This window comes from Lutra lutra, chromosome 2 (genome assembly GCF_902655055.1).
Source record: "Lutra lutra chromosome 2, mLutLut1.2, whole genome shotgun sequence".
NCBI classification, from domain to species: Eukaryota; Metazoa; Chordata; class Mammalia; order Carnivora; family Mustelidae; genus Lutra; species Lutra lutra.
Window position 1 is genome coordinate 101487530 of NC_062279.1, and position 26209 is coordinate 101513738.

The 26209-nt window shown below is 37.1% G+C and overlaps 2 protein-coding genes across 3 annotated transcripts in view; one reads left to right on the forward strand and one right to left on the reverse strand.

Annotated features, from left to right (window-relative positions):
• LOC125094113 (ADP/ATP translocase 2-like) overlaps nucleotides 1-26209 on the forward strand; it is a 422319-nt gene that overhangs the window by 271612 nt on the left and 124498 nt on the right. The window lies entirely within an intron of this gene.
• Nucleotides 1-26209, reverse strand: part of EMCN (endomucin) — a 105159-nt gene that overhangs the window by 1062 nt on the left and 77888 nt on the right. Inside the window, exons 7-12 of one of the 2 annotated variants that reach the window (XM_047718080.1) lie at nucleotides 25646-25734; nucleotides 25155-25208; nucleotides 23368-23463; nucleotides 20227-20251; nucleotides 18771-18832; nucleotides 13109-13182 (exon numbers count right to left, since the gene is read on the reverse strand). In XM_047718080.1, the coding sequence (XP_047574036.1) occupies nucleotides 13148-13182; nucleotides 18771-18832; nucleotides 20227-20251; nucleotides 23368-23463; nucleotides 25155-25208; nucleotides 25646-25734 (361 nt within the window). In that variant the 3' untranslated portion in view covers nucleotides 13109-13147. Of the gene's footprint in view, nucleotides 1-13108; nucleotides 13183-18770; nucleotides 18833-20226; nucleotides 20252-23367; nucleotides 23464-25154; nucleotides 25209-25645; nucleotides 25739-26209 lie in introns of both variants that reach the window. The other variant, XM_047718081.1, reaches the window with a different exon arrangement.

The following is a 26209-nucleotide window of genomic DNA, read 5'->3' on the forward strand; positions in this document are numbered from 1 at the left end:
AGAGGGGTGGGAGGTTGGGGGAACCAGGTGGTGGGTATTAGAGAGGGCACGGATTGCATGGAGCACTGGGTGTGGTACAAAAACAATGAATACTGTTATGTTGAAAATAAAAAAAGATTATTAAAAAAAGTATCAATAAACATATAATTATAAGTAAATATTTATATATTATAGTAACTATAAATATAAATAAAAACATAAATATGTAATAAACAGCATGAATACATATTTGTATATTATATTAAATATATAAATATTAAAAAAAGAAGGTCAATAGTAGCTCGAGGCTACGTCACAACACCTATGTCAGTCACCTTCATCTCATCAAGCAGACATTTTGTCATCTCACATCATCATAAGAAGGGTGAGTACAATATAATAAGATATTTGGAGAGAGAGAAAAACTGCATTCACATAACTTTTATTATAGTTTATTTTTAAAACTCGTATTTTAGTATCAGTTATTGTTGTTAATCTCTTCCTGTGCCTTATTTGTAAATTAAACCCTATCATAGGTGTGTATGTACAGGAAAAAACATAGTATGTACAGGGTTTAGTACTATCCATGGTTTCAAGCATCCATTGGGGGTCTTGAAACATGTGCACTGCCTGCCAAACCTGTTTTCTCTCACCACACAATTCTAATCTTTGCTGTAACCTCCATGGTCCACCCAGGCACTCATGTTGGAAATGTGGACATATCTATATTCCCAATCTTCCTCATTCCCCAGTGCCCACATTCAATCAATCATGACCTCTGGAGACATTTACCTTCCAGACATTTCTCTATTCCATTCTGCCTCTTTATCTCCATTCCTACTGTACCTGCAGAGCTGGTGAAACCCTTGAGCTTTACTTAGGCAATCAATATTGCAACAGTTTGGTTTTTTTTTTTTAACTTCTCTGCTTCCAGTCTTATTCCTCTTGAATTAATCTTTATTAAACACTTGGTGATGTGTCTTCAGCACAAATCTCATCATATTCCTCTTCTGATTAAAGTCCTTGACTCTACCCTATCATTAATGGGACACAGTTCAAGGTTTGTTCCTTGGGGTGACAATGTGAAAAATGGAGATATTTATTAGCAACTTTTAAGCTTTGCTGCTGTGTGTTTATCAGGGGGAAGCATGAACAGACAACTCTCTACTTCTTCTTCACAAGGAGAGAAGGCGAGCCAGAGCTTTCTTTATGACTTTGGGGTTTGCTTCTTTGCAGTGCAGAAACAACTTTATCTGTTGGTCCCACAAGGAGCAGGAGATGGAGACTTTTGTGCCTAAGTGGAAAAGGGTAAGTGGTCTGACCTGGCAAATGTTAGATGTTGTCGTGTTGTTGATGGCAGGACTGGCAGTTCCCAAGCATCTGGATGGGGTATGCCCTGGTACCAGGGGTAAAAACCTGCACCCTGCTCCTTCATAGCATGGTTGGTGACTGCAGGTACTTTGGTAGGGATGGTTAGTCATACTTCTGCCTCACGTGGAGGAAAACCAAACCCTGGCTGCCATGATGGGGAGTGGTTTGGAGAGCAGTGAGTGGCCACAGGATCCATGTCAAGCTTTAGTCTATGGAAAAGATCATAGAACAGAGTATTTCTGATGTCCTCCCAGAGTATCTGCAGTAGACAGATGGTCCAGTTTATGCTAGAGCATAGCATAGCTCTAGAAGAAGCACAGTGATCATAGGCATGACTGCAGAACAGAACCCCCATCTAAAATTTGGAACTGATTTCTTGGATATTTTACATCCAAGTTTGCAGGATTAGGGAGTCTACCAAAATGAGTAAATATCTACATGGTGTTAATGAAGAAGGAAAGAACCTCATTTTATTCTGTGTAGAAAACATATTTTATTCTTGCTTTCTGCAGTCCTTGCCCATTTACTGTGGAAAACAAGACCTCCCACTATCTGGTGTCCTCTATTGCTTCAGCCCTGTTTTCCAATCTTTCTGATATTGAACTATATCCTCTAGGCCAGTGCATCTCAAACTATGAATGATTAGGACCAGATATATATTTTTTCAATTTCTAATCAGCAGCAAAATGATACTAAAAATATAATAACATGAATAGATTGTTGCAATGATATCAAATTGCTATAATAATTTTTAAAGACTCATACTCAGTTTCTATAATTAATCTCACCATAGAACAGTACCAACAGCTCACTGACCTAGCAGAAGATGTGCATAGCATAGCCCTAGAACAACCAGTTATTTCTAATTTCTTTCATATACCTATAGTTGCTTATCCTAAAAGTCTCAGCTCAAATGCCATCTTTCTAAGCAATTAGCCGTTAAGTTCAAGGTACCATGTCTAACTTTACATACCACTATCTTATTATTTACCATATTAAAGTAAAATTATCTTCCTTATGTATATTTCTCTTCTCTTCATGGCAACATGCCATGTCCCTGTTTACACCTGGTCTCATACTTGGCAAAAAGCAGGATCTCTGTCACTTTTTGTTCAACTGACCCAGACTCTTCTGTAGGTAAGTTTTCAGGTACAGTCAAGAGTTTGCAGCACAGACCAACTAGGTGAGCACTGGGATTTATGTGAATAGGATAACGCTCTTGATTAATACTGTATTGATTATATTTTTCAAGGATCAGCAAGTAATATGGGAACAAACTGATATTTTCATTAGAGTACTCTTCACATTGATAATCTTTTTTCAAGACTTGGATTTTGTTACATTAATGAATTTTTTTCCTCAGTTAGAAGTTTCAATTTGAATGTACCAGTAATCAGTATTTGCTTCTCTTCCAAAGTTATAATCTCTCTAAATTTAGTGTGCTGTCTTCAGTAATAATAATGCATGACTTTATGGTCACTAAATGTCTCACAACCCTAAAATCTTATAAATTTATGATGCTTATAAGGAAAAAATGATCACATCCAGGAGGAAGCAAGATGGCAGAGGAGTAGGAAACTGAAAGAGCATTGGGTCCCAGGAGTTCAGCTAGATAGTCATCTAACCATTCTGAACACCTACAAACTCAACAGGAGATAGAAGAGAAGAAGAACAGCAATTCTAGGGACAGAAAATCAACCAGTTTCGGGAAGGTAGGACATGTGGAGAAGTGAATCTGAAGAGACTGGAAGAAGATAGACCATGGGGCAGGGGGGAGGGGTCAGCTCCCAGCAAGTGGTGGAGCAGCCAAGCACAAAATCAGAACTTTTAGAAGTCTGCTCCACTGAGGGACATTGCTCCAGAAGCTAAGCAACTGTGGAGCCATCATGGGGACAGTGTGGTCTCAGGACCCATGGGGACACAGAAAGATTGGGGGTGGCTGATTGTAGTAGAACTGCCAGGTATCGGAGCAGGGAAGCTAGCTACAGAGATGGAGCTGAGGTGGAAGGCTCTCAGATCGAAGTTACCTTAAACAGTGATCCAAGACACAGTCGGGCCACTGCTCTTTGAGCAGGGACCCCACAAGTGGCAGATCTGGAGATACCCCCTCCTTCCTCCTCTGGGAGGAGTGGCACAGGAGTGCGCAGCAGGAATCTGTTGGGTTTGGAGACTCCAAACGGGGGTGCACACCAGAGATAGAAATACTCAGTCACAGGCTGGGTGAGCACAGAGTGCAGCTGGAGACCAGGGAGATGGGAGGGATTGACTGGTTTTCTCTGAGCATGCACTGAGGAGTGGGGCCTCCAGCTCCCAGCTTCTCTGGGGCCAGAGATGGGAGCCTGCCATTTCATTACTGTCCTCCAAAGCTCTACAGAAAGCATTCAGGGAACAAAATCTCCCAAGGGTGAACCCGAGCAGATTACTTAGCCTGGCCCCTGGCAAGGACAGTGCAATTCCACCTCAGGCAAAGACATTTAAGAATCACCTCAACAGGTCCCTCCCCCAGAAGATCAGCAAGAACCAGCTAAGACCAAGTTCATTGATCAACAGAAACTGCAGAATTCCAGAGCTAGGGGAAAGCAGGACATAGAATTCATGGCTTTACCCCCTTGATCCTTTAGTCTTGCAAACATAAATTTTTTAATTTTATTTTTTTCTTCTTCTATTTTTTTAACTTTTCCTGTTTCCTCTTTTAACATTTTTAAACTATGTTATCTTATCAATACCTTTTTAAAAAGCTATTAATGAGATGCAATAAAAAATGGAGGCTCTTACTGTTAGGTTAAATGAGGCAGAAGAGAGAATTAGTGATATAGAAGACCAAATGATGGAGAATAAAGAAGCTGAGCAAAAGAGAGACAAATAACTACTGGACCACGAGAGGAGAATTTGAGAGATGAGTGATATCATAAAATGAAACAATATTGGAATAGTTGGGATCTTAGAAAAAGAGAGACAAAGAGGGGCAGAAGATATATTGGAGGAAATTATAATAGAGAACTTCCCTGTTATTTTGATCCAGGAGGCACAGAGAACCCCCTCAAAATCAATAAAAATAGGTCCACACCCCATCATCTAATAGTAAAACTTACAAGTCTTAGTGACAAAGAGAAAATCCTGAAAGTAGCTCATGACAAGAGATCTATAACATACAATGGTTACTAATACAATATTAGATTGACAGAAGACTTATCCACAGGGATCTGGGAGGCCAGAAAGGACTGGCATGATATATTCAGAGCACTGAACAAAAAAATATGTAGCCAAGAATACTATATCCAGCTAGGCTATCATTGAAAATAGAAGGAGAGATAAAAAGCTTCCAGGACAAACAAAAATTAAAAGAATTTGCAAACACCAAACCAGCCCTACAGGAAATATTGGAAGGAATCCTCTAAGCAAAGAGAGAGCCTAAAAGCAATAGACCAGAAGGGAACAGAGACAATATACAGTAATAGTCTCCTTACAGGCAACACAATGGCACTAAATTCATATCTTTCAATAATTACCCTGAAGGTAAATGGGCTAAATGCTCCAATCAAAAGACACAGGATATCAGAATGGATTAAAAAAAAAAAAAACAAAACCAAACCCCCCCCCAAAAAAAACAAGACCCATTGATATGCTGCATACAAGAAACTCATTTTAGACCAAAAGACACTTCCAGATTTAAAGTGAGGGTTGGAAAAAAATTTACCATGCTAATGGACATCAAAAGAAAGCTGGGGTGGCAATCCTTATGTCAGATAAATTAGATTTCAAGCCAAAGAGTGTAATAAGAAATGAAAAAAGACACTATATCATACTTAAAGGGTCTGTCCAACAAGGATATCTAACAATTTTAAATATCTATGCCCTGACATGGGAGCAGCCAATTATATAAACCAATTAATAACAAAATCAAAGAAACACATCAACAATAATACAGTAATAGTATGGAACTTTAACACCCCCCTCCCTGAAATGTACAGATCATCTAAGCAAAGGATTAACAAGGAAATAAAGGCTTTAAATGACACACTGGACCAGATGGGCATCACAGATATATTCAGAACATTCCAACCCAAAGTAAGAGTATACAAATTCTTCTCTACTGCACATAGAACATTCTCCAGAATAGATCACATCCTGGGTCAGAAATCAGGTCTCAAGCAATACCAAAAGATTAGGATCATTCCCTGAATATTTTCAGACCACAATGCTCTGAAGCTAGAACCCAATCACAAGAGGAAAATTGGAAAGAACTCAAATACATGGAGACTAAAGAGCATCCTACTAAAGAATGACTGGGTCAACCAGGAAATTAAAGAAGAATTGAAAAAAATTCATGGAAACAAATGAAAATGAAAACACAACTGTTCAAAGTCTTTGGGACACAGCAAAGGTGGTCCTGAGAGGAAAGTATCTGGTGATATAAGCCTTTCTCAAGAAACAAGAAAGGTCTCAAGTACACGACCTAACCCTACACCTAAAGGAGCTGGAGAAAGAACAGCAAAGAAAGCCTAAACCTAGCAGGAGAAGAGAAATCTTAAAGATCAGAGCAGAAATCAATGAAATAGAAACCAGAAAATCAGTAGAACAAATCAACAAAACTAGGAGCTGGTTCTTTGAAAGAATTAACAAGATTGATAACCCCTGGCCAGACTTATCAAAAAGAAAAGAGAACAGATCCAAATTAATAAAATCATGAATGAAAGAGGAGAGATCATAACCAACACCAAAGAAATACAAACAATTATAAGAACATATTATGAGCAACTATACTCCAGCAAATTTGACAATTTGGAAGAAATGGATGCATTCCTACATATATAAACTACCAAAACTGAACCAGGAAGAAATAGAAAACTTGAATAGATTCATAACCAGTAAGGATATTGAAGAAGTCATCAAAAATCTCCCAACAAACAAGAGCCCAGGGCCAGATGGCTTCCCAGGGCGAATTCTACCAAACATTTACAGAAGAATTAATACCTCTTCTGAAACTGTGCCAAAAAATAGAAATGGAAGGAAAATTTCCAAACTCATTTTATGGGGCAGCATTACCTTGATCCCAAAACCAGACAAAGACCCCATCAAAAAGGAGAGTTACAGACCAATATCCTTGATGAACACAGATGCGAAAATTCTCACCAAAATACTAGTCAATAGGATCCAACAGTACATTAAAAGGATTATTCACGACCAAGTGGGATTTATTCCAGGGCTGCAGGGTTGGTTCAACATCCGCAAATCAATCAATGTGACACAATACATTAACAAAAGAAAGAACAAGAACCATATGTTACTCTCAATAGATGCTGAAAAAGCATTTGACAAAGCACAGCATCCTTTCTTGATCAAAATCTTCAAAGTGTAGGGATAGAGGGTAACTCCTCAATATCATCAAAGCCATCTATGAAAAACCCACAGCGAGTATCATTCTCAATGGGGAAATACTGAGAGCTTTTCTGCTAAGATCAGTAACATGGCAGGGGTGTCCATTATCACCACTGCTATTCAGCATAGTACTAGAAGTCCAAACCTCAGCAATCGGACAACAAAAAGAAATTAAAGGCATCTGAATCAGAAAAGAAGAAGTCAAACTCCCACTCTTTCCAGGTGATATGATACTTTATGTGGAAGACCCAAAAGACTCCATTCCAAAACTGCTAGAACTTGTACAGGAATTCAGTAAAGTGTCAGGATATAAAATCAATACACAGAAATCAGGTGCATTTCTATACACCAACAACAAAGCAAAAGAAAGAGAAATTAAGGAGTTGATCCCATTTACAACTGCACCTAAAACCATAAGATACCTAGGAATAAATATAACAAAGAGACAAAGAAACTGTAACTAGTAAACTAGTTACAGTACTCATGAAAGAAATTAAGGAAGACACAAAGAAATGGAAAAACGTTCCATGCCTATAGATTGGAAGAACAAATATTGTGAAAATGTCTATGCTGTCTAAAGCAATCTATACATTTAATGCAACCCCTATTGAAATACCATCAATTTTATTCAAAGAAATGGAACAAATACTCCTAAAATTTATATGGAACCAGAAAAGAACCCAAATAGCTAGAGGAATGTTGAATAAGAAAGCCAAAATTGGTGGCATCACAATTCCAGACTTCAAGCTCTATTAGAAAGCTACAAACATCAAGACAGTATGCTACTGGCACAAAAACAGACACATAGATCAATGGAACAGAATAGAGAGCGCAGAAATAGACCCTCAACTCTATGGCCAACTAATCTTTGACAAAGCAGGAAAGAATGTCCAATGGAAAAAAGACAGTCTGTTCAACAAATGGTGTTGGGAAAATTGGACAGCCACATGCAGAAAAATGAACCTGGATCATTTCTTCATACCACACACAAAAATAGACTCAAAATGGATGAAAGACCTCAATGTGAGAAAGGAATCCATCAAAATCCTTGAGGAGACCATAGGTAGCAACCTCTTTGACCTCAGCCACAGCAACTTCTTCCTTGAAACATTGCCAAAGGCAAGGGAAGCAAGGGCAAAAATGTTTTGGGACTTCATCAAGATCAAAAGTTTTTGCACAGCAAAGGAAACAGTCAAGAAAACCAAAAGACAACTGACAGAATGGGAGGAGATATTCATAAATGATATATCAGATAAAGGGTTAGTATCCAAAATCTATAAAGAGCTTTTCAAACTCAACACCCAAAGAACAAATAATCCAATAAGAAATGGGCAGAAGACATGAACAGACATTTCTGCAAAGAAGACATCCAGATGGTCAACACACACATGAAAAAGTGCTCAACGTGAGGTATTTGAGAGGCAGGGTGGGGGCTGTGGGAGGTAGGGAAGGAAAAAATGAAACAAAATGGGATTGGGAGGGAGACAAACCATAAGAGACTCTTAATCTCACAACACAAACTGAGGGTTGTGGAGGGGTTGTGCGGGAGGGATAGGGTGGCTGGGTTATGGATATTGGGGAGGGTATGGGTTATGGTGAGTGCTGTGAAATGTGTAAGTCTGATGATTCATAGACTTGTACCCTGGGGCAAATAATGCATTATATGTTAATAAAAATAATTTTAAAAAAGAATAAATGATCACTTTTATAATAAAGTATCATAATGGATTCTTGAACACTGACAATACTTTATAAGCAAAGAAGCAAAATGGTCTTAAATGTAAGACCTTACAGATGTGAAGCCCAGTACAAAGCATTATTAAGAATTCTGTTTAGACATGTGTTGAGATGAGCACTGAGCATTATATGCAACTAATGAATCATTGAACACTACATCAAAAACTAATGATGTACTATATGCTGGCTAACTGAACATAATAAGAAATAGATATTAAAAAATTTTGTTTGGGGTCATAACTAGGATGAGAAAATAGGTCTTTTTCATGATGTTTTCTTTATAGCCCCTACTATTTTGTCTTAAAATGTAAGAAAAATCGTTGAAAACACGTTAAGCTCTTCTGAAAGTTCATAAAGATGCTTTTAAGTCATTGTGGTACCATTGAGAAATGGCAGAAGTAGAGTGAATTGTATTTTGGAGAAAAGTGAAAATGGGAAACATTGCTGAGGGTTGGTGGAAAGAGACCTTCACATAAGCCACTGGTCCATCCACATCATTGGTTCTTGATCTGAAGCTCCCTTTTTTACTTTAACTGTCAGGAGGCTTGAAACAGAATGGAGAGAGAGCCTACTGGTGAGGGAGCAAGCAGGTTACTCTAGTTCTCTCCCTTTCTATAGCACAGAATCTGTTGTGGAACAATCGAATGCTTTCTTCAGTTTTAAAATGGTCCCTCACGCATTTAACATATACCTTAGTCATGTTTGCATATAATTAAAAAACTGTCTTGAGAATTACTTTTGCTAACTTAAATAATGTCTTTGATTAGAAGAAGCATAATTTACTTGAAATTTCCATATCATTAGACATGTAAACTCTTTCTAAATGTTCACTACTATTCTTTGTATATTAACCTTTAATCATATTTCAAATAATGTCCTTATAAAAATTTCCTAGAAGTGAATTTACTAGGCAACAACTGTGAATATTTTAAGTCCTTTAGTTAAAATACTAAGAAACCGTTCTTCAGAAAGATTAATTTATACTTTCAAATGCAGCATATGATATTATTTGCTCCACTAGTATGACTTTTAAAAATTAAGGAAAAAAGTTTAAGTAAATTGAAGGTTATAATTTTTTTGGTTTTAATTCACATTTTTTCATTATTATAGTAACTCTTTTATAATTTTATATTACCATTTCTATTTCTTTCTCCATGAATTGCTTGTTCTTGGCCTTTGCTCATTTTTCTACTTCCTAATCTGTATAAATGTCTTTGGTATATGGTATATTTAAGATATTAGTGAACTGGTCTCATATTTATAGCAAACATTTTCCCAGTTTGTTTTTTTAAAGATTTTGTTTTTATTTATTTGACAAAGAGATCATAAGTAGGCAGAGGCAGGCAGAGGGAGAGGGGGAAAGAGGTTCCCTGCTGAGCAGAGAGCGCAATGGGAGATTCAATCCCAGGACACTGAGATCATGATCTGAGCCCAAGGCAGAGGCTAAGCCCACTGAGCCACCTGGCGCTCCTGTTTTTTTGTTTCATAATTTTCTTTATGATAATTTCTTTTTGTTTGAATGTTTTAAGTCATGGTATGATAGAATTCCCATCTTTTCCATTGAATTTCCTTATGTTGTTTATGTTTTAAAAATTTTTAATCAGTTATTTAATAACATATGCATAATTTTTCTTTTACTCTCTTTTTTAATATTTAGTTCTTTATACATCTTCCCACGTATAGACACTATTAGCTAATGTCCCCAGTTCCACAATCATTGTGGACCAATTTATTCATTTATTGGCATCAATGATAAAAAAAAGAATGTAGTTTGACTGCTCCATATTTTTGCATAGAAAGTCTGGCCTTAGTGTAAGTTCTTTGTGACAGCAAATGAATTCCTTTAGCTATGTTATCCTTACCACTCCTTTTCATAAAAGAATTAATCTCAGAAGAAAATAACAGCACATTTGCACTATAAACGAGGATATATATATATATATATATATATATATATATATATAATATATATAGAGATATATCTATATATACATGGACATGCATATCACTAATATATTTCTAATCTTTGATTCTGGTGGTCTCCAAAACTTAACGCAAATTATTTTTGCATTAATAGCTATTTTGAGTGTGGTACCAGCTAGTAGTTGGGACCAAAGTGAATTATACTGGCAAAGTTTAGGCTAAAATAATCCTTTTATTATTCTTAAAATGTTATGATCCCTAAGTAGAGCAGTGCATCTGCAGTGAAAGGATAATATTTTTGAAACCCTTATCGATCTTCCTATTGTTGATATAGAAGTCTCAGAGATTTTAGAATCTGTTTGAACTGATGAATCAGTGTCAATCATGCTCACATAGCTTTTAATTTTTTTCTTTAATTATTATTATCTTATTTCTTAAGTGTGATTTCATGTTCCCACTAGGCAAAGCTTTACAGAGGGCAAGGATCATAGATTATAAGTATTTTGGAAGTCTTGTCTATCTTGCCAAATCACATTAAATATAATGCTCTGCACAAAATAGAGGATCAATAGATGAAGCACTGAGCATTAAACTATTCTGGAATTGGATTTTGAGATGAAAATTTTTAACACTGTGAACTTTCCATATTAGTGTTTGCTGTTGCATACAGATCCAGACTTCTCAACTTTTATTCCCAGATCTCCTAGTTCTGATGACTATATTCCTATTTATTCTGAATCTCTGAGTTGAAACCTGATTTCTCATTAATAACCTAGAAAGTCATTCTCACTGGTTACTACATTAAAAATACAATGATTGCCAAAAGAAACATACTGAAAAAAAGTAAGATGCATTGTAGGATTGACATGTCAAACTTGTTTCTTCTCTTTACTTTCTGATCTTTATTCTTCAGAACATTGTTACATAATTCCAAAATTACATGGAAGAGCAACAAAAGCTACTTATCTCTCCAAATTGAAAGATGTAGAATTAAAGGCTAGGCAATTTTTTTAAATTACAAAAAATTGGAAAGGAATGGGAACTGGACAATAATTTATCTTGTCAAGCTTGTTTGGGTCACCAATATCCCTTATCTCTGTATACTTTTTCTTTCTGACTAGAAAGAAGACTTTGTCTTCCTCTAAATTGGATGATTAGTCACAAAGAGTTAAGCATTTTGATAATTTAGAAAGCATCTTTTTACTAGCCACAAGGTTGCCAAGAAACCATAGTGGGTATGCAAGGAAGCTTTCCATGCCCTAGGTAGGTTTGGACCACCTATTTCAACAAACTTAAATTTCTCAACTTCTCAGACTCTGCATCTTAAATTGCCCAATGCAAAAGGATAGGCAGACTCTGATTCCTCTTTTTCTAATCCACTTTGGTGGCTAGAAAGAGATAGGATTGTGATACTGGTACTCACATCTGGATGGTGATGCTTTGTCTCTATCTCCTGCTACTGGCCAGAGAAACATTGGCAGGCATCATTTACTCAGAAAGCAGTCTCTATGTGTCTGTAACAGGCCTGTGTTAGTGGCTGGATAGTAAGCATGGGGAGTGAACACAACAGTAATGGTCCTCCCTCTGGATACTACCCAGAGTGCCTACAATAGTGGTCAGCTCAATTCTGGGCATATACATATTTATTTGGTATTTTGCTCTTTTACTCTTAGTTACCAAAGGATAAATTCTTCTTCAGTTTCTAAAAACCAACAAACACTAATTGTGAGGGCACTTAATCAATGTTTCTTGTGAAAACTAAATTAATATCAGAAGAAGACCTCTTTACCCAATTCTAGGAAAGAAAAAGACAATCTCATGCTAACCTGAGAGGGTTAATTCCACAATGCAAGAACTTGGCCTGAGACATTTTACTGAAATAAGAAGTGAATCTGCATTGCACTAATTCCTGGACAAAGCAGAGGACATGCAGAATAACAGTGTTGCTCATAACCATAGTTTCAGAAGATTTCTACATATTTATTGATTCACAATTGCTATAATGAGATTGTTCATTTGCATCTGTTCTCATAGAGACACTGGTGGACTCTGTCCCTCAGCTAGTTATACAGCAACAATATGCCCTTGTGACCAGCTGGGTATAAGAAACCCAAGCTGAGACTACCTTTTTGGGTCACCTTGTTTGACGTGTCTTGTGTACACATCCACGGTTCCTGCATCCACAGAGAAAGTATATCCTGGTATAGTCTTTACAGTGTGAGGACAGATGGGCCTCTCACCTGCCTTCTCAGAAACCCTTGCCCTGAACCAGCCTTTGGCCGTGATGCATATCTTTACTTGTGCAGCTGCTGTGTCATAGCTTTTTCCTGCAATGAACTGAAAATTTGTAAGCATTCTCATTCTGGATCCTCTGTTAGCTATAGAACCCTGTCTAACCACCACTGTTAGCGTGCATATACCGACCGAGGTAAAGGCAAATTGCTTTTATATGAAAACATTACCAACAGGCCTAGTGAACTGTGTCATTTCTGATTTGGGCAAGGCAACTGGAAGAATCTTCTACAGCCCCCAATATATGCACTCCTCTGGAAAGGCTTCTTAGAGTTTGTTTTTAGACAAATAGACAAGGATGGTTTCATTGACACAAACCATTAACTTTTCAGCTTGTAAAAGTCTTTTGAAATAATCTAAGTTGCAGCATTCTAACAAAGCAGATACTAATGAGCATCTCAGTGAATAAAAAAAAAAAAAAACTTACATATTTATTGCCCAGGTGTGGGGAGGATTCATCAAGCTGTCAGTTCTTGGATTTTCCTTGTGCAGAGTGCTCACCTACAAACAGAAGATGTGTTTTGATCTATGAGCTCAGAGAGTGAATAAGGATGAAAATAAAGTTTCTTGGCTTGTTTTTTTTATTTTTCCAGGAAAGTCCAATTTTCCTTCAAGGATGTCATTAGAGTCACAACTTTTCTCTTGGTATTGCTTGGACACTCTTCAGCAAGATTTATGAGCTTTTTTCCACCATCAACATCATCCTTAAAGGAGCAATGCTAACTAACTCCCTGGGAATTGGGGGGGGGGGGGGCTGTGAGTTAACAAGAGAGGCACCCTAGGGAATGAGGTATAGATTTTTGTTTCTTCCCTGAGCCTAAGCAAAACTATGTTATATGTTTAAAGTGCCATTTTATCAAGAAGCCATTAGAATGTTTCCTCTGTTTAAATAATTGAGTGACTTTTGTAAAAATGAATTTAGAGGCCAACATGAACCCTTTGGTGATATACAGAGCAGCACAGGGCATATTACTCAAAATATCATGTTATTCCATCAGCCAATATAAATATTGACCTAGGCTGATGGGAAGCTGATGATCCCAAGTGTTTTTATATGCCCCTGACTCCATGATCAACATATTCACACTACCTGTGTCTTTCAGGTAGATTCAACTATCAACATCAGTCATACTATACAAAAGCATTATGGGTCAAAGTTTCTGGCTTTGAGAATAAAGGTCGTTGTTTTGCTCCAGCTTTTTTTTTTTTTTTTTAGACTTTTATTTATTTATTTGACAGACAGAGATCACAATAAGCAGAGAGGCAGGCAGAGAGAGAGGAGGAAGCAGGCTCCCTGCCGAGCAGAGAGCCCGATGTGGGGCTCGATCCCAGGACCCTGGGATCATGACCTGAGCCGAAGGCAGAGGCTTTAACCCACTGAGCCACCCAGGCGCCCCTTTGCTCCAGCTTTTATCTGCCACTCAGAAACCTGTTTCTGGGAACTCTGTTGACGTTACCTGTCACCAGCACTATCGCAGTGATAATAGCGCCAGAGACCGATGAGGAGAACAAACTAGGGATGCCCTTAAGAACCCCTTAGGTGCTGTGCTCTGAGAGATGCCAGTCCCAGAGTGACAGCCCTCCCAGACACCTTCCAGAACAACTCTTTGCTCATATCATTATTTTGCAGAAAGCACAGCACTTCCTGGAATCCATGGCTATAAAGGATAGGAATGAGAAGTGAAAAAAATAAACATTTATTGAACCCCTACTGTTTGTCAGGGTCATCTAAAGCAAATCATATGAAAATCAATCCAGTTCTTAATGTCTCCTTCTAAGTGCTGTCTAACTGGTAATAGAAATATGAGAAAGATTCAATCACAGTATGAATCCAATAAGTTATAATGATGTGTATGGTAAAAATGAGTGAAACACCTACCTAGAAAAAAAATAAAAAACAACTAGAAGGAAATATACCAATGCCAACAGTGATTGCATTGCGTTGGATTTCATGAATAATTTTTAAGTCTTTTCTATTCTCTAGTTCTTCCTATTTTCTATTATGCATAATGTGGTCTAATATTAAAATGGCAGTGTAGGGACGCCTGGGTGGCTCAGTTGGTTAAGCAGCTGCCTTCGGCTCAGGTCATGATCCCAGCGTCCTGGGGTGGAGTCCCACATTGGGCTCCTTGCTCATCAGGGAGCCTGCTTCTTCCTCTGCCTCTGCCTGCCATTCTGTCTGCCTGTGCTTGCTCTCTCTCCCTCTCTCTCTCTGACAAATAAATAAATAAAATCTTTAAAAAAAATTTTTAAAAAATAAAATGGCAGTGTAAGCCATGAAGAGATATTACAAGGCAATGATACATGTTGATTTGCCAAATGAAAAAATAAGTTCAGAAGTGGGAAAGACTACGTACACCAAGGACAGTCAAGGAAGCTTTGGTGGGAATGAAGGGAATGGTCAAACATTGAAGAGCTGAGAAGGTAGAAGCTGAATCTGTGAATGACTTTCTAAATCTTTTGATCTTCTTGCTCATCTTCACACTTCACATTTCTTTTTTTTGTTGTTTGTAAAAATAAATAAGCAAAACAGTGACTGTACATTTAATAATTACCATAACATACTAATTAGTATTGGCATATTAGTAATATGCTAATAATGTGTCATTACCATAATGGTGAAGTAGTAGAAGGGAAGGGGTGACAAAAGGGACCAGGGGACCATCTTCTCCTTCAAAAGAGCTTGAATTCAGCAAGAAAGATGGGGGCAGGAGATGCATGGTGTCTGGAGAATATGAGTTAGTAAGTGGTTCACAGACTGAGCAAGAGAAGTCTTGGTGTGTCACAAAAGGCCTTTGTAGACATACTAAAGTGTTTGAACTTCATCTTAGATAATACAAACTTACCAGTTTTCTAAGCAGAGGAATATTATAATGATTCAGATCTGCTTTTTCTTCTTCCAAATTGTTCAAAATCAAGTAGTGCTTTAAAACTAAATTCAAAGATATTATGCTTTGTTTCTTCTATGAAGTCAGATATTCTTTCATTAATTTGAGCAATTTTTCTTCATAATTCTTAAAGTTTTTGATATTAAAAATAAGACCATGTATATTCACTTTCTGAGATATGCATAAGTGGGGTCATGTTTAAAATGCATCCTTGTCGCATGTACATTTTGGCGTCAGTCATGATGATGTTTAACTGAGCAAGATTTCTTACTACAGTTGAGTGGGATCTTGTATGTTCTCATAAAGGACTCCTTGATCTGCTATGTTTGGTGCTCATTTGTTTCTGAAAGCAGATTCCTATTATACTCTAGCAAATGTTTTCTTTCACATTAAAGAAAACAAATAATCAAATTTTAAACATTTATGGGTTACATTTTTAGCAGAAGAACCCGTTTAAGAAAGAATATACTAGAAGAAAGCAAGAAATGTTGATGGATAAATACCATGGCCTCTTTAGAGGAGGCTTTGGAGTAAGCAACTGTCTTACTAGGAAAAAATGACCTGAACAACAATCATGGTTCTTGGAGGCTTCTGGAAACCCAGATACTTTAGCACCCACTGGCATTTCCACTGAAGGTGGGCTGCTGCAGAGCATTGTTTCCTTAGAAACATGATTTATTGACCTTCAAAATGGCATAATTTATTCTGAGATACAAAACCAGAGCTTATAAATTAAAGTACTGACCAATCCAATGAGTTCTTATGGCCACTGAAGCTCAAATTTCATTTTGTTACCACTGAGGCACATTAACATTTCATTTCTTAGGCCACAAGCAAAACATAAAATGTAACAATCATCAATTCGGAGTCCTGGGTAGACAGGTATTTATTCTATCAAATTCTTTTCTACATTTTAAAAAATTTTTATATAGGAGATAGTGGAAAATTGAGCTAAGCCTGAATTTATATCAAACTTCAGATTTTATTCTAGTTATATTTTGGGAAAAATGTGACGGTCATGCAAAAGATGTTTAGGTAAAATAATTATAACAACGTAACTTCTGTTGAGAGTAGTGAGCACAGTTTTATTAAAAAAGCATATTTGAATACATTTAAAAGGAAGTGAACAGAGATTTGTTGATGAGTGTTTCAGGAAGCAGACTTTAGTAAAAATTGTAGTACAACAGCATTTGGAGATAGTTATGTTTTAGATTATTAATTCTAGGCTATTGAAACTGACTCTGAATGAGCAATTTCAGTTTTGCCCTATCACCAAATATCTTCCATGTTAATCAGGTAGGTTGACCATTGAGAGGTTATTTCATTAAAAGACGTATGATTCCTAAGTTAAGATTGGCAGAAACAAAAAGACCAGAGAGTAGATTTTATTATTCCCGTGATGATATTTCCTCCTTAGACCTGTGACCTGAAAATTTACTTATGAGGAAAAGGAATCTTGGAGAACTAAGGGTCTTATTAACTATCTCCCCATGGACTATTCACTTGTTACTGCAGTGATTATGGGAGTGGGAGAAACCAGTTTATGTTGAATTTTCCCTGGGCCTTAAAGAAGACTCAGATATTAAATTTACAACCAAAAAACAAGGTTCTCTGGAATTTCCCCACCCCCAATCCTCAATTCTGGTGTCAGTTGTCATTTCCCTGGTAGAAATGGGAGGTAGGACAGGTGGCCCTGATCACAGGCCTCTCCTGACAAGGATAGCCAGGGCCTCTTAGATGGAGCCCGGGTCTCCCATAGCTTGGAGAGCCCCGAGGCTGCAATGTGTTTTGCTAAATCCCCACGAAATAAGGACAGCATGCAAAATTATCGTTATGCTTTCTTGCAAGCTATAGACAGATTCTGAGAGCTTTTCTTGGGAAATGGGGTGGTCCCATTCAGGACCCCTACTTAGGATTAGCTCACATGTAGGCTGCTCTTTCCTGACCTGGTAAAATAGGCTTGGCAACTTAGTCAAGACTGGTGAATAACCAGGAGAAACCTGTAAGTGATTTCCAATTATCTTATGAATGAATTTTACTCCTTTGCCCATTCAGATAGTTACCTCTAAGAGAACTGCGTGGGACTAAAAGAAATGTGTGCATAGAAAGCGTAGAGGAGACATAAGAATGAAGAATGTTTCTCATAAGAGAAATTGACTCCCATGAGGGGAGTCTGAGCATGTCTCTGCAGATTCTGGGCACCCTCAAATTTTAAGGCTTCTCTGTCTGCATGTTGTAGTTTATTCTCATTAGAATTTTCCACCTAAAGTTGGGACCACATTCAACTGTTGGTATCTTGCTCTTGAACTGGGACAATATTGATTGCTTTTTGTTTGACAAAATTGCTTTTTTTGCTACATATATACAATGGAGTTTATTTTTCCATAGCTTTCACCTGACCAGGTATCTGTATTCTTTCACTATTTTGTATGGGTAAAATGGGGAGTGGAATATTGTGAATGTATTTATGTAACTTGCTATTTAAATTAGATCCACATGGATTGTTTTGTAAAGAGAATAATTATTTTTTATATATCTGTTTTATAGTATTGAGGTTTTAAACCTATGGTCTACTCAAAACAAGAAAAAAATCTATGCTTCATGTTTAAAAGCTACTCAGCACCTCATTTTTCACTATTCTTGCTGTAAATATAATTAATACAAATCACGCCTATATTTTGAAAATTTATACATTTCAAATCCAATTTAAAAATGTAGGAAATTGGGAAAAATAAACATAAATTTTTTCAACAGGAGATTATATTTTCTCCTCATTGGGAAGCTCAATTAAAATTATATAAAATTATACAAAGTAGGATTTTATTTTACATGATGAATCCAGGTTCCAGTTGACTATACATAGTCGTTACCAAAAATGAAGCAAAGCAACAGCAATAATAAAAACCATGTGGTACATTAAAGTTCTTTGTGCTACTACCACAGAGTAGAAAATCTGTCAAGTCATCGCCCCTTCTTTGGAACATAAAAAGCAACCTCTTAAAGTACAATAGTCCAATGATCTTACTAAAAACGATATTTCTAGGACTCATCATTTCTGTAGGGGAGAATTTTGCTTTGTGGGGAGTTACTTATTGTCTATTTCTTAAGAAATTATGCTTTTTGGTCGTGTTTCACCTGAACAAAATCCAAGATAGATTTTGAAATAACCATTTGCAACTAATCAGCAATCTGGGAGCTTACCAGACTCATGAGAAATCGTCTTAACAGTGAGAAGCTTCACACTCTCTTTATCAGACTGAGGTCTATTTGGAACAGAAAATATAAGTCAACACCACAGTAATTAACATTGCATGTCTGTGAAAGAAAATATACATGATATAAACAGAATGAAGAAGATATGCAAGAATATATATTTTTTATGTGTTTTTATGACAAACCTGTGTCTTTTTACATACAGACATACATCTAATCTACCTTTGTAGCACTTTCTACTTCTAGAATCAAACCAATAAATCTCTGTCATACTGTTAAGCAATGATAGGTAAATCAAACACAAAACCAGGTCATGTGAAACATTGCTCACAAGGTCCATATTGCACAGGTCTCCAGTCCTGCATTATGAAAGGGAAGACATAGGGGTGTTTCCCAGCCTTTTGGGCCCGGGGCCGAGGTCTGGGGATCTCTTTTCATGAAGCTGTGGCTACTGCAGTAAAGTGTCTATTCTGACCAAGAGTTCCCACCTATCCTTTCCCACATTCTAAACAGTTTCAAACCCAGATTAGTTTTTTGGACATCTCAAGAGACACCATTTCGAATAAATAAGAAGGGTAGGTGACCTAAGGATATTATTTTTAAAGTCCTCTATTCGATGAACATACAAAAACGACTACGTGAAGGCAGGCTGCAAATTTGGGTCAACAAAGAAGTCTTAACTACAAAACTTGTTTTTTACATTAAAACAATTTATTTCTTTACAGAACCTTGACTGTAACAGCTGGTTGGATTGGTGACAACTGCTTTTTTTTGTTTTGATAAACTCAAGATAGAATAACCATCTACTGCTAAGATAAAGCCACTCAGAGCTGTCTCACTGTGCAGTCATGATTATCTCCTGTGATAAACATACTGAAAATTTCACTGGAAAATCTGTTTTTAAACTCTAGGTATGTTTTCTATGAGATTTTTCCGTATAGTTACTTATATTCATCCTTCTATCTTTGCATTTCATCTTTATTTTTGTTTTTATTTATTTATTTTAGAGAAAAAGAGAGAGAGGGAGCACAAGTGGGGGGAGGGGCAGAGAAAGATGGGGAGAGAGACCCCAAGCAGACTCCCTGTTGAGCATGGAGCCCACGGGCCTTGATGTCTCAACATTAAGATCGTGACCTGAGCTGAGATCAAGAGTCAGACGCTTAACCGACTGAGCCACCCAGGCAGGCGCCCCTGCATTTTACCTTTTGATTTCCCATTTTACTACCTTATCCAAGATTAAGAACAATGTCTCTTTTTAGTTGTTGGAATTTCTCTGTTGATTCAGAGAGTTCTGACAAAGAGCCAAACCTTGTTTTTTGGGCTTTTTACACAAATTATTTAAAAAATAAACCAAAATGTGTAAGTAGAAGATTAATTTTTTTTTTCCTTATATAAAAGGCAGGGTCAGAGCTTCTGGGGAAAAAAAAATGATGTTGCTACTTACTGGTCATTTCCATTTTCTGGTGTGCCTAGGGAAGAAAAGAACAGTTATTAGAGCTGTGAGGAGCTTGACTATAAAAACAAACAAAAACAACCCCACGTCCTCTGCTACTTTCTGTGCAGAGATGTTTATGATGCCATTTTGTAACTTTTTTGTCTCCCCTCCAGCTCCACTAGTCTTTTTCCCAGATATGGTTCCTATTATTCCTCAGGTACGGCTGATACATTCCTGGGATAGTCCTAAGTAGGCCAACTCCACTGAATTTAGTTCTGGACTATTTCAATCTTATAGTTTCATATTGTTCATATTGTTATGTGAAACTACTATCCATTATCACACATCCCACAGACACTAGAAAATGTCTCAGTTAATTTCAGTATCTCTGAAAAAAAAATTTCCTCAAAGTATCGCATTACCTTTTTATACCAGAGAATTGATTTTTTGGCTCTCCTTCATACACTGCTCTTTCTGGAGACACAAATCACTGTATTTGCGGTGAACAGCAATGTAGACTTTGCTTCTAATTGCATCTGGAGCCCACTGATTTGGCCTCTCAAAAGTGCTCTGCAAAATGTCACTGAGGTTACTAACTGTAACTAATCTTTTTTTGTTTTGCTGGGCTGCTCCACCAGGGTCTGACAGAAGAATTTGGGGTATAGAGTGAGAATTCGGAATGATTCATTCTGCACAAAGCCTTGGATGTTAGGGAGGATTTGTTGGTGGTCAAACCCTGCATCATTAATCTGTGACGCCTTAAGCAAACTAATGTAATTGCTTAGGGTCCCCCCTGTTTTGCTCCCAATTTTTTGTGGTTTTATTTCATAGGTACTCAGCTTTTGTCTCTTGGATTTCCCTTCACCTCTAATGTAGTCCTTGTCTTTGGGATGTGCCCTTTAAATACAATTCTCCTGGTGGTGACCATCATTATTTTACAAAGAGTTTGATTTCCACTGATATTTTGGCTACTTCTATTTCTGTCACCTTGGCTAAGATAAGTCATCATGACTCTTAATCCCTAGGATTCAACTCATGGCACCATATGCTATTTTTTAACTCGATCTAACTTTGTCTTCCCAACATCAGTAGGATTTTAACAGCATTTTTTATTCCTATTTTAAGTGTTATGTATGATATCACTTGTGATGCTCATAACCCTATTTCAGAATGAGTTGATACTTTTTTGTGTGACTGTTTTAGTACTTTTCCTCAATACTGTAATTCAGTTTCATTAGCAGATAGATGCATACCAAAAGATTACCTTCTGCATATAGGCTGTTCTTCCTTGGGTTAAAGCTCAGACTGCTGTCAACATTATCTAGATAAGCTTAATTTCATACCGAAATCTCTGATTCATGTTATCTTCCACAGAGCAGAGAGGGTTTACAAATTTTCTGAACTTGATGAAGTCTCACCCACATACTTCAAGAGAGATTAACTGTAGGTGTTTAATGGTGCTAATTTAATAACAATGCTGTGAAACTTCTGTTTGGAAAACAAAGTTAACAATAACCAAATAGATTTGGCTAATTGTACAATTGCTGAACTTTGTTATAAAGTATTATATGCCTCCACAATAACTCTCCATAGCTGTAGGAATTTTACACTTATTTTCCCTGAATGATCCAATTTATCCAATTCATCTTCTTCATTAGAAAATGTCAACTTTTCAAATAACTTATTTGCAAATCTTCTTATGCAAAGCAGTCTTTCAGTGTAGGGCATTTTTACACATGGATTTAGCACATTAATTTTTTACCTATCCTACATACTCAACACCCACAGGCTTCAACTTGGATGGTCAATTTCCCATAAAAGATAGGACTGGTGGTTTAGAAACTTAGAGAAAGTAAACTGATTTATAAAATTGCTATTTCCCCTCTGGAAATAGACTAAGGAAACATATTTCAGACATTATTAAGAAGTTTATTCACGAACTCCCAAAAGGAAAGGCATTTATTTGTTTTCTGCTCATTTTCCAATAAGAGCTAAAATGAACACTACTGGTTTTTTGTGTTAACTTTGCCTTGTGTTGTCACACTTGTGCCCTGTACTCTCTGTGTGGTGCGTGGCGGAGAATGGCTGCAGGAACAGCATCCCTTAATGCCCTGGGGACACACTCTTTATGGGGTAAAGAATAGTATGGCTTGCATATCTTATAAAAATAATCAATTTTGGGGTGCCGGCATGATGCACGTGATCTGGTAAGTGTCCGACTCTTGGTTTCAGCTCAGCTCATGACCTTAGGGTGGTGAGAATGAGTCCGATAATAGGCACCTCACTCAGTACCGAGTCTGCTTGAGATTCTCTCTCCCTTCCCCTCTGCCCTTTCAACTCATGCTCTCTCTTTCTCAAATAAATAAATATTAAAAAAATACATTTGGTTTCAGGAGAATTTAGAGATTCATCACTTCCATACATCACCCGATGTTCCTCACATGTGCTCTCCTTAATCCCCACACGCGTTTCACCCACCTCCCCTCCAGCATCTCTCCGTGTGTTCTCTATAGATGAGAGCAGCAGTAAAGAAGAGAAGGGAAGACTTTTAAAGAAGTGAGGAAAGACTTTAAATGCCATGGGAGAGATTAAGGAGGATAAGAAAGAATTGTCAAGCTTAAAACCCACTAAAAATTGCAATCATGTTTAATTCTGAGGAGCTTTATTAATCAGCAGAACACCCAGTCACAGAACAACCTTCCCTGGAAGGAAGCTCTGCCCCCCAGGATGGCCCATGTCACAGAATGCCCTTCATGAGATTGTGGGGCCCTCACCTAAATTCTTAGCAATGCTTACCTCTATTCTCTGTCACATGGAAGTGGAAAAATTCTTCACTACAGATAAGGTATGTCGTTTTATGCCTCTGTTCACTACCATAATCCCTTGGCCACTCGCAAAACTGGGGTTTTTTCATTAAAAAGAATCTGTCCATATCTGATAATATCTGCCACCAGCAGGTAATCTTCATCAATCCATTCATCAGCATTCAATTGATTTCTCTGTCCCTTCCCCTCTATTTCTGTGATCAAGCAATAGGGCATTTTATTTCTTTCTGTAATCCTTCTCTCCCCTTAAGAGTTTTAATTCAAGTTTAGACTGAATGTACATTCACTTTGAAAAAACAAAATGAAACAAAACCCTGTTACCTACCTGGGTCTGTCTTCCAGCACATTCGATACAAACCCACAAGAACAAATGCAGAAAGTGTCACTACAATCAAAGCAATCACCACTGGCAAAATAATACCTAAAAGTATTGAAGACATTGGCAATTAGAGTGGCTATTGAATTTAACAGTAAAGAATTTACAGAACAAAGGCAGGCATACATCTTTCCTTCTTTAAACATCACTCTATTAAACATACTATATTTTCAGCAAAGAAGATGTATCTGATTCAAAGGTTTTCCTTTAGTTGTCATTTCTGATGTATCCACTTGATGTCAGTCTTGCAGCCTTTTGAAATAAAGTTCCAAACGTAAGGGAGCTGGTTTCCTCACCTTCTTAGAGACTGGAGAAGTGAGGAGATGGAAGACTGGAGAAGCAGAAGATGTCCTCTAGACTATAAACCCACATTCACACATTATATTCTTTACTACTTTATAATACGGTTACCAGAATCAATCAATCTATCTATCTATCATCTATCACGTACTGGAACTGCTCTAGCTGTAATGTTGGCTTCCTAAAAAACCCAGAAATTCTTAATTTCTTGGGAAATGAGTGGATTTTTTCTATTCAGTCATAGAATACACATACATGGTATATGATATATATGTTTTGGCTAAAATGGAGCATTTCTTTAAAGCCCATTTTTGACATAAGGTAAAGTTCTGTGAAGGTGAACCATTCATTTTTATGGAGCTCTCTGCCAGTGCACTTATGGCGTATCTTTCCATAATAATATCTTAGAACTAGAAAAGGCATAAAATAGCATAAGTGGACATAAGTACTTATCAGGGTGGATATGATTTCTAAAAAATGAGCACATGGTTCAAGAATGGTGTATGTGTGTACGTGCACACACATTTAAGGGAGTGGTGTTGTGACAGTAAATTGGGGTGAGTTTTTATTCAGAAGAGGGTCTTGCTGTTTTGGTTTGGCTTTTAGCATCTGGTCTTCTTTTGTGACAGTCATTGCCCAGGTTAAAACAATGGTGATGAAAAGACAGAGCTGTCATAGTCATACAACCAGAGATGCAGAGGCCATAGTGATAGTGATAGTTTACTGAGTATTCTCATCGGCTTACATATGTCCTCCTCGTATTTATCCAGTTTTCTGTAGGATGGCTTCTACTTCCAATTTTATAGTTAAATATTTGCTTCATATTATACCTTGAGTGAGATCATGAGTGCCTCCAAAAATGAAGATGCTGTGAATTAGCAGGTCGATAAATGCAGTGGTGACTTTTTGAATGGGATGGCTTTACCTAAATCTAGATCATCTTTTGTCATCGGCTTCATATACATTCATCTCATTCTTAATTTCTAGGGAAATGAGTGGATTTTTTTTTTCTATTTAGTCCTAGAATACACACATAGGTTACATGATATATTTATGTTTTGGCTAAAATGGAGCATTTCTTTAAAGGTCATTTTTAACATAAGGTAAAGTTCTGTGAAGGTGAACAATTTATCTTTACGGAGCTCTCTGCCTATGAGCTTTGGCTTATCTGAGACTAGTCTTATCCATTCACCTTGACCCTTGGTGGTAAACGCTTAACGCCGGGGTAAGAAAAAAATCCCAAAGTGTGCTCATTAAAACCAGACCCAACAGCAGGAAATTCTCAAAATAGGCAGTAATTACGTAGGATTATAATGAAATTGCAGGTTCAGCAAAGTTGACAAAAGACTGTCTATAATCGAATCCTCTCTGTTATCAGCCACATTAAAACATTTTGAGTATTTGTTGACACAAATGAAGAAACGTCTTTTACTCACTGGAGTAAGAGGGGTTGACTGAAGAAGAGCTTGCGTTTTTTGCATCTCCAGTACCTATTATTTTAAAAAAGAAAAATAATAGGTCACATTTGGTTATGCCAATCCTCACAATCCACCCCCCCAACCCCCTCATTTAACTAAGCTTCTGTGATTTCTAGGTATGATGTTTTCAAGTGGAAACAAAACAAAACAAAACCCCTCATTCTGAAAGAACTCTGTTTTGTAAATCAAGACTGGTAGGGAGTTAATGTATACAATTTGATGACTTTGGACAAATGCCTATACCTGTGAAAGTATCACCATAATCAAGATAATAGACACGTCTATCACTTTCAAAGTTTCTGTGTGTCCTTGCTTTACCATGGATATGCAGTTTTGTTTTGTATTTCAATTATACCTCGATAAAGCTGTTAAAAAAAGATTCATAAGGTTTTCTTGGTGAGAAGGGATCAAGGAAAGCACATGTCCACTCATGCACACAGAAGTCATACCTTGAAACTGGGAGTTGTTTCCTGGCATTGTTACTGAGACTGAGGGTGATGTACTGGTATGAAAAGTTGACCCCTCTGGAGGTAGAGAACTACCTGTAGGGAAATCACAAATCCAGTCAGATGACGGTATTGATTCTTCTTACTGAATTTCTTTGCAGATTTTACAGTTTGCATTTCTGAGGACCTGTGAAAACTGTTTATTGTGGAATCATAGGATACACACAATCACACATTAAATCATAAGTTCCTCTATTCCTTCTGTAAAGATGATTAAAGTTGGGATCACAAAAGCTGGGTATCAGTATCACATCTTTAAGGATTGGCCAAGAAAGCTGGAGTAAGTCTCTTTCCTAGGCTGCCGTCTGTATTACCCGCTGCATGAAAGTTTTGTGGGATGCAAATCTCTTCAGAAGTAGTAGTCACATTTCAGATATCACAACTTTGGGGGATAGAGATTTTTTTTTTTTTCCAACACACGTACTTAAAATAGACATAAATGCACAAGACTTCAGATTTTATCCTGTTTCTTAGTGATTGAATAAAAGATTGTCACTGAAGCTTTGG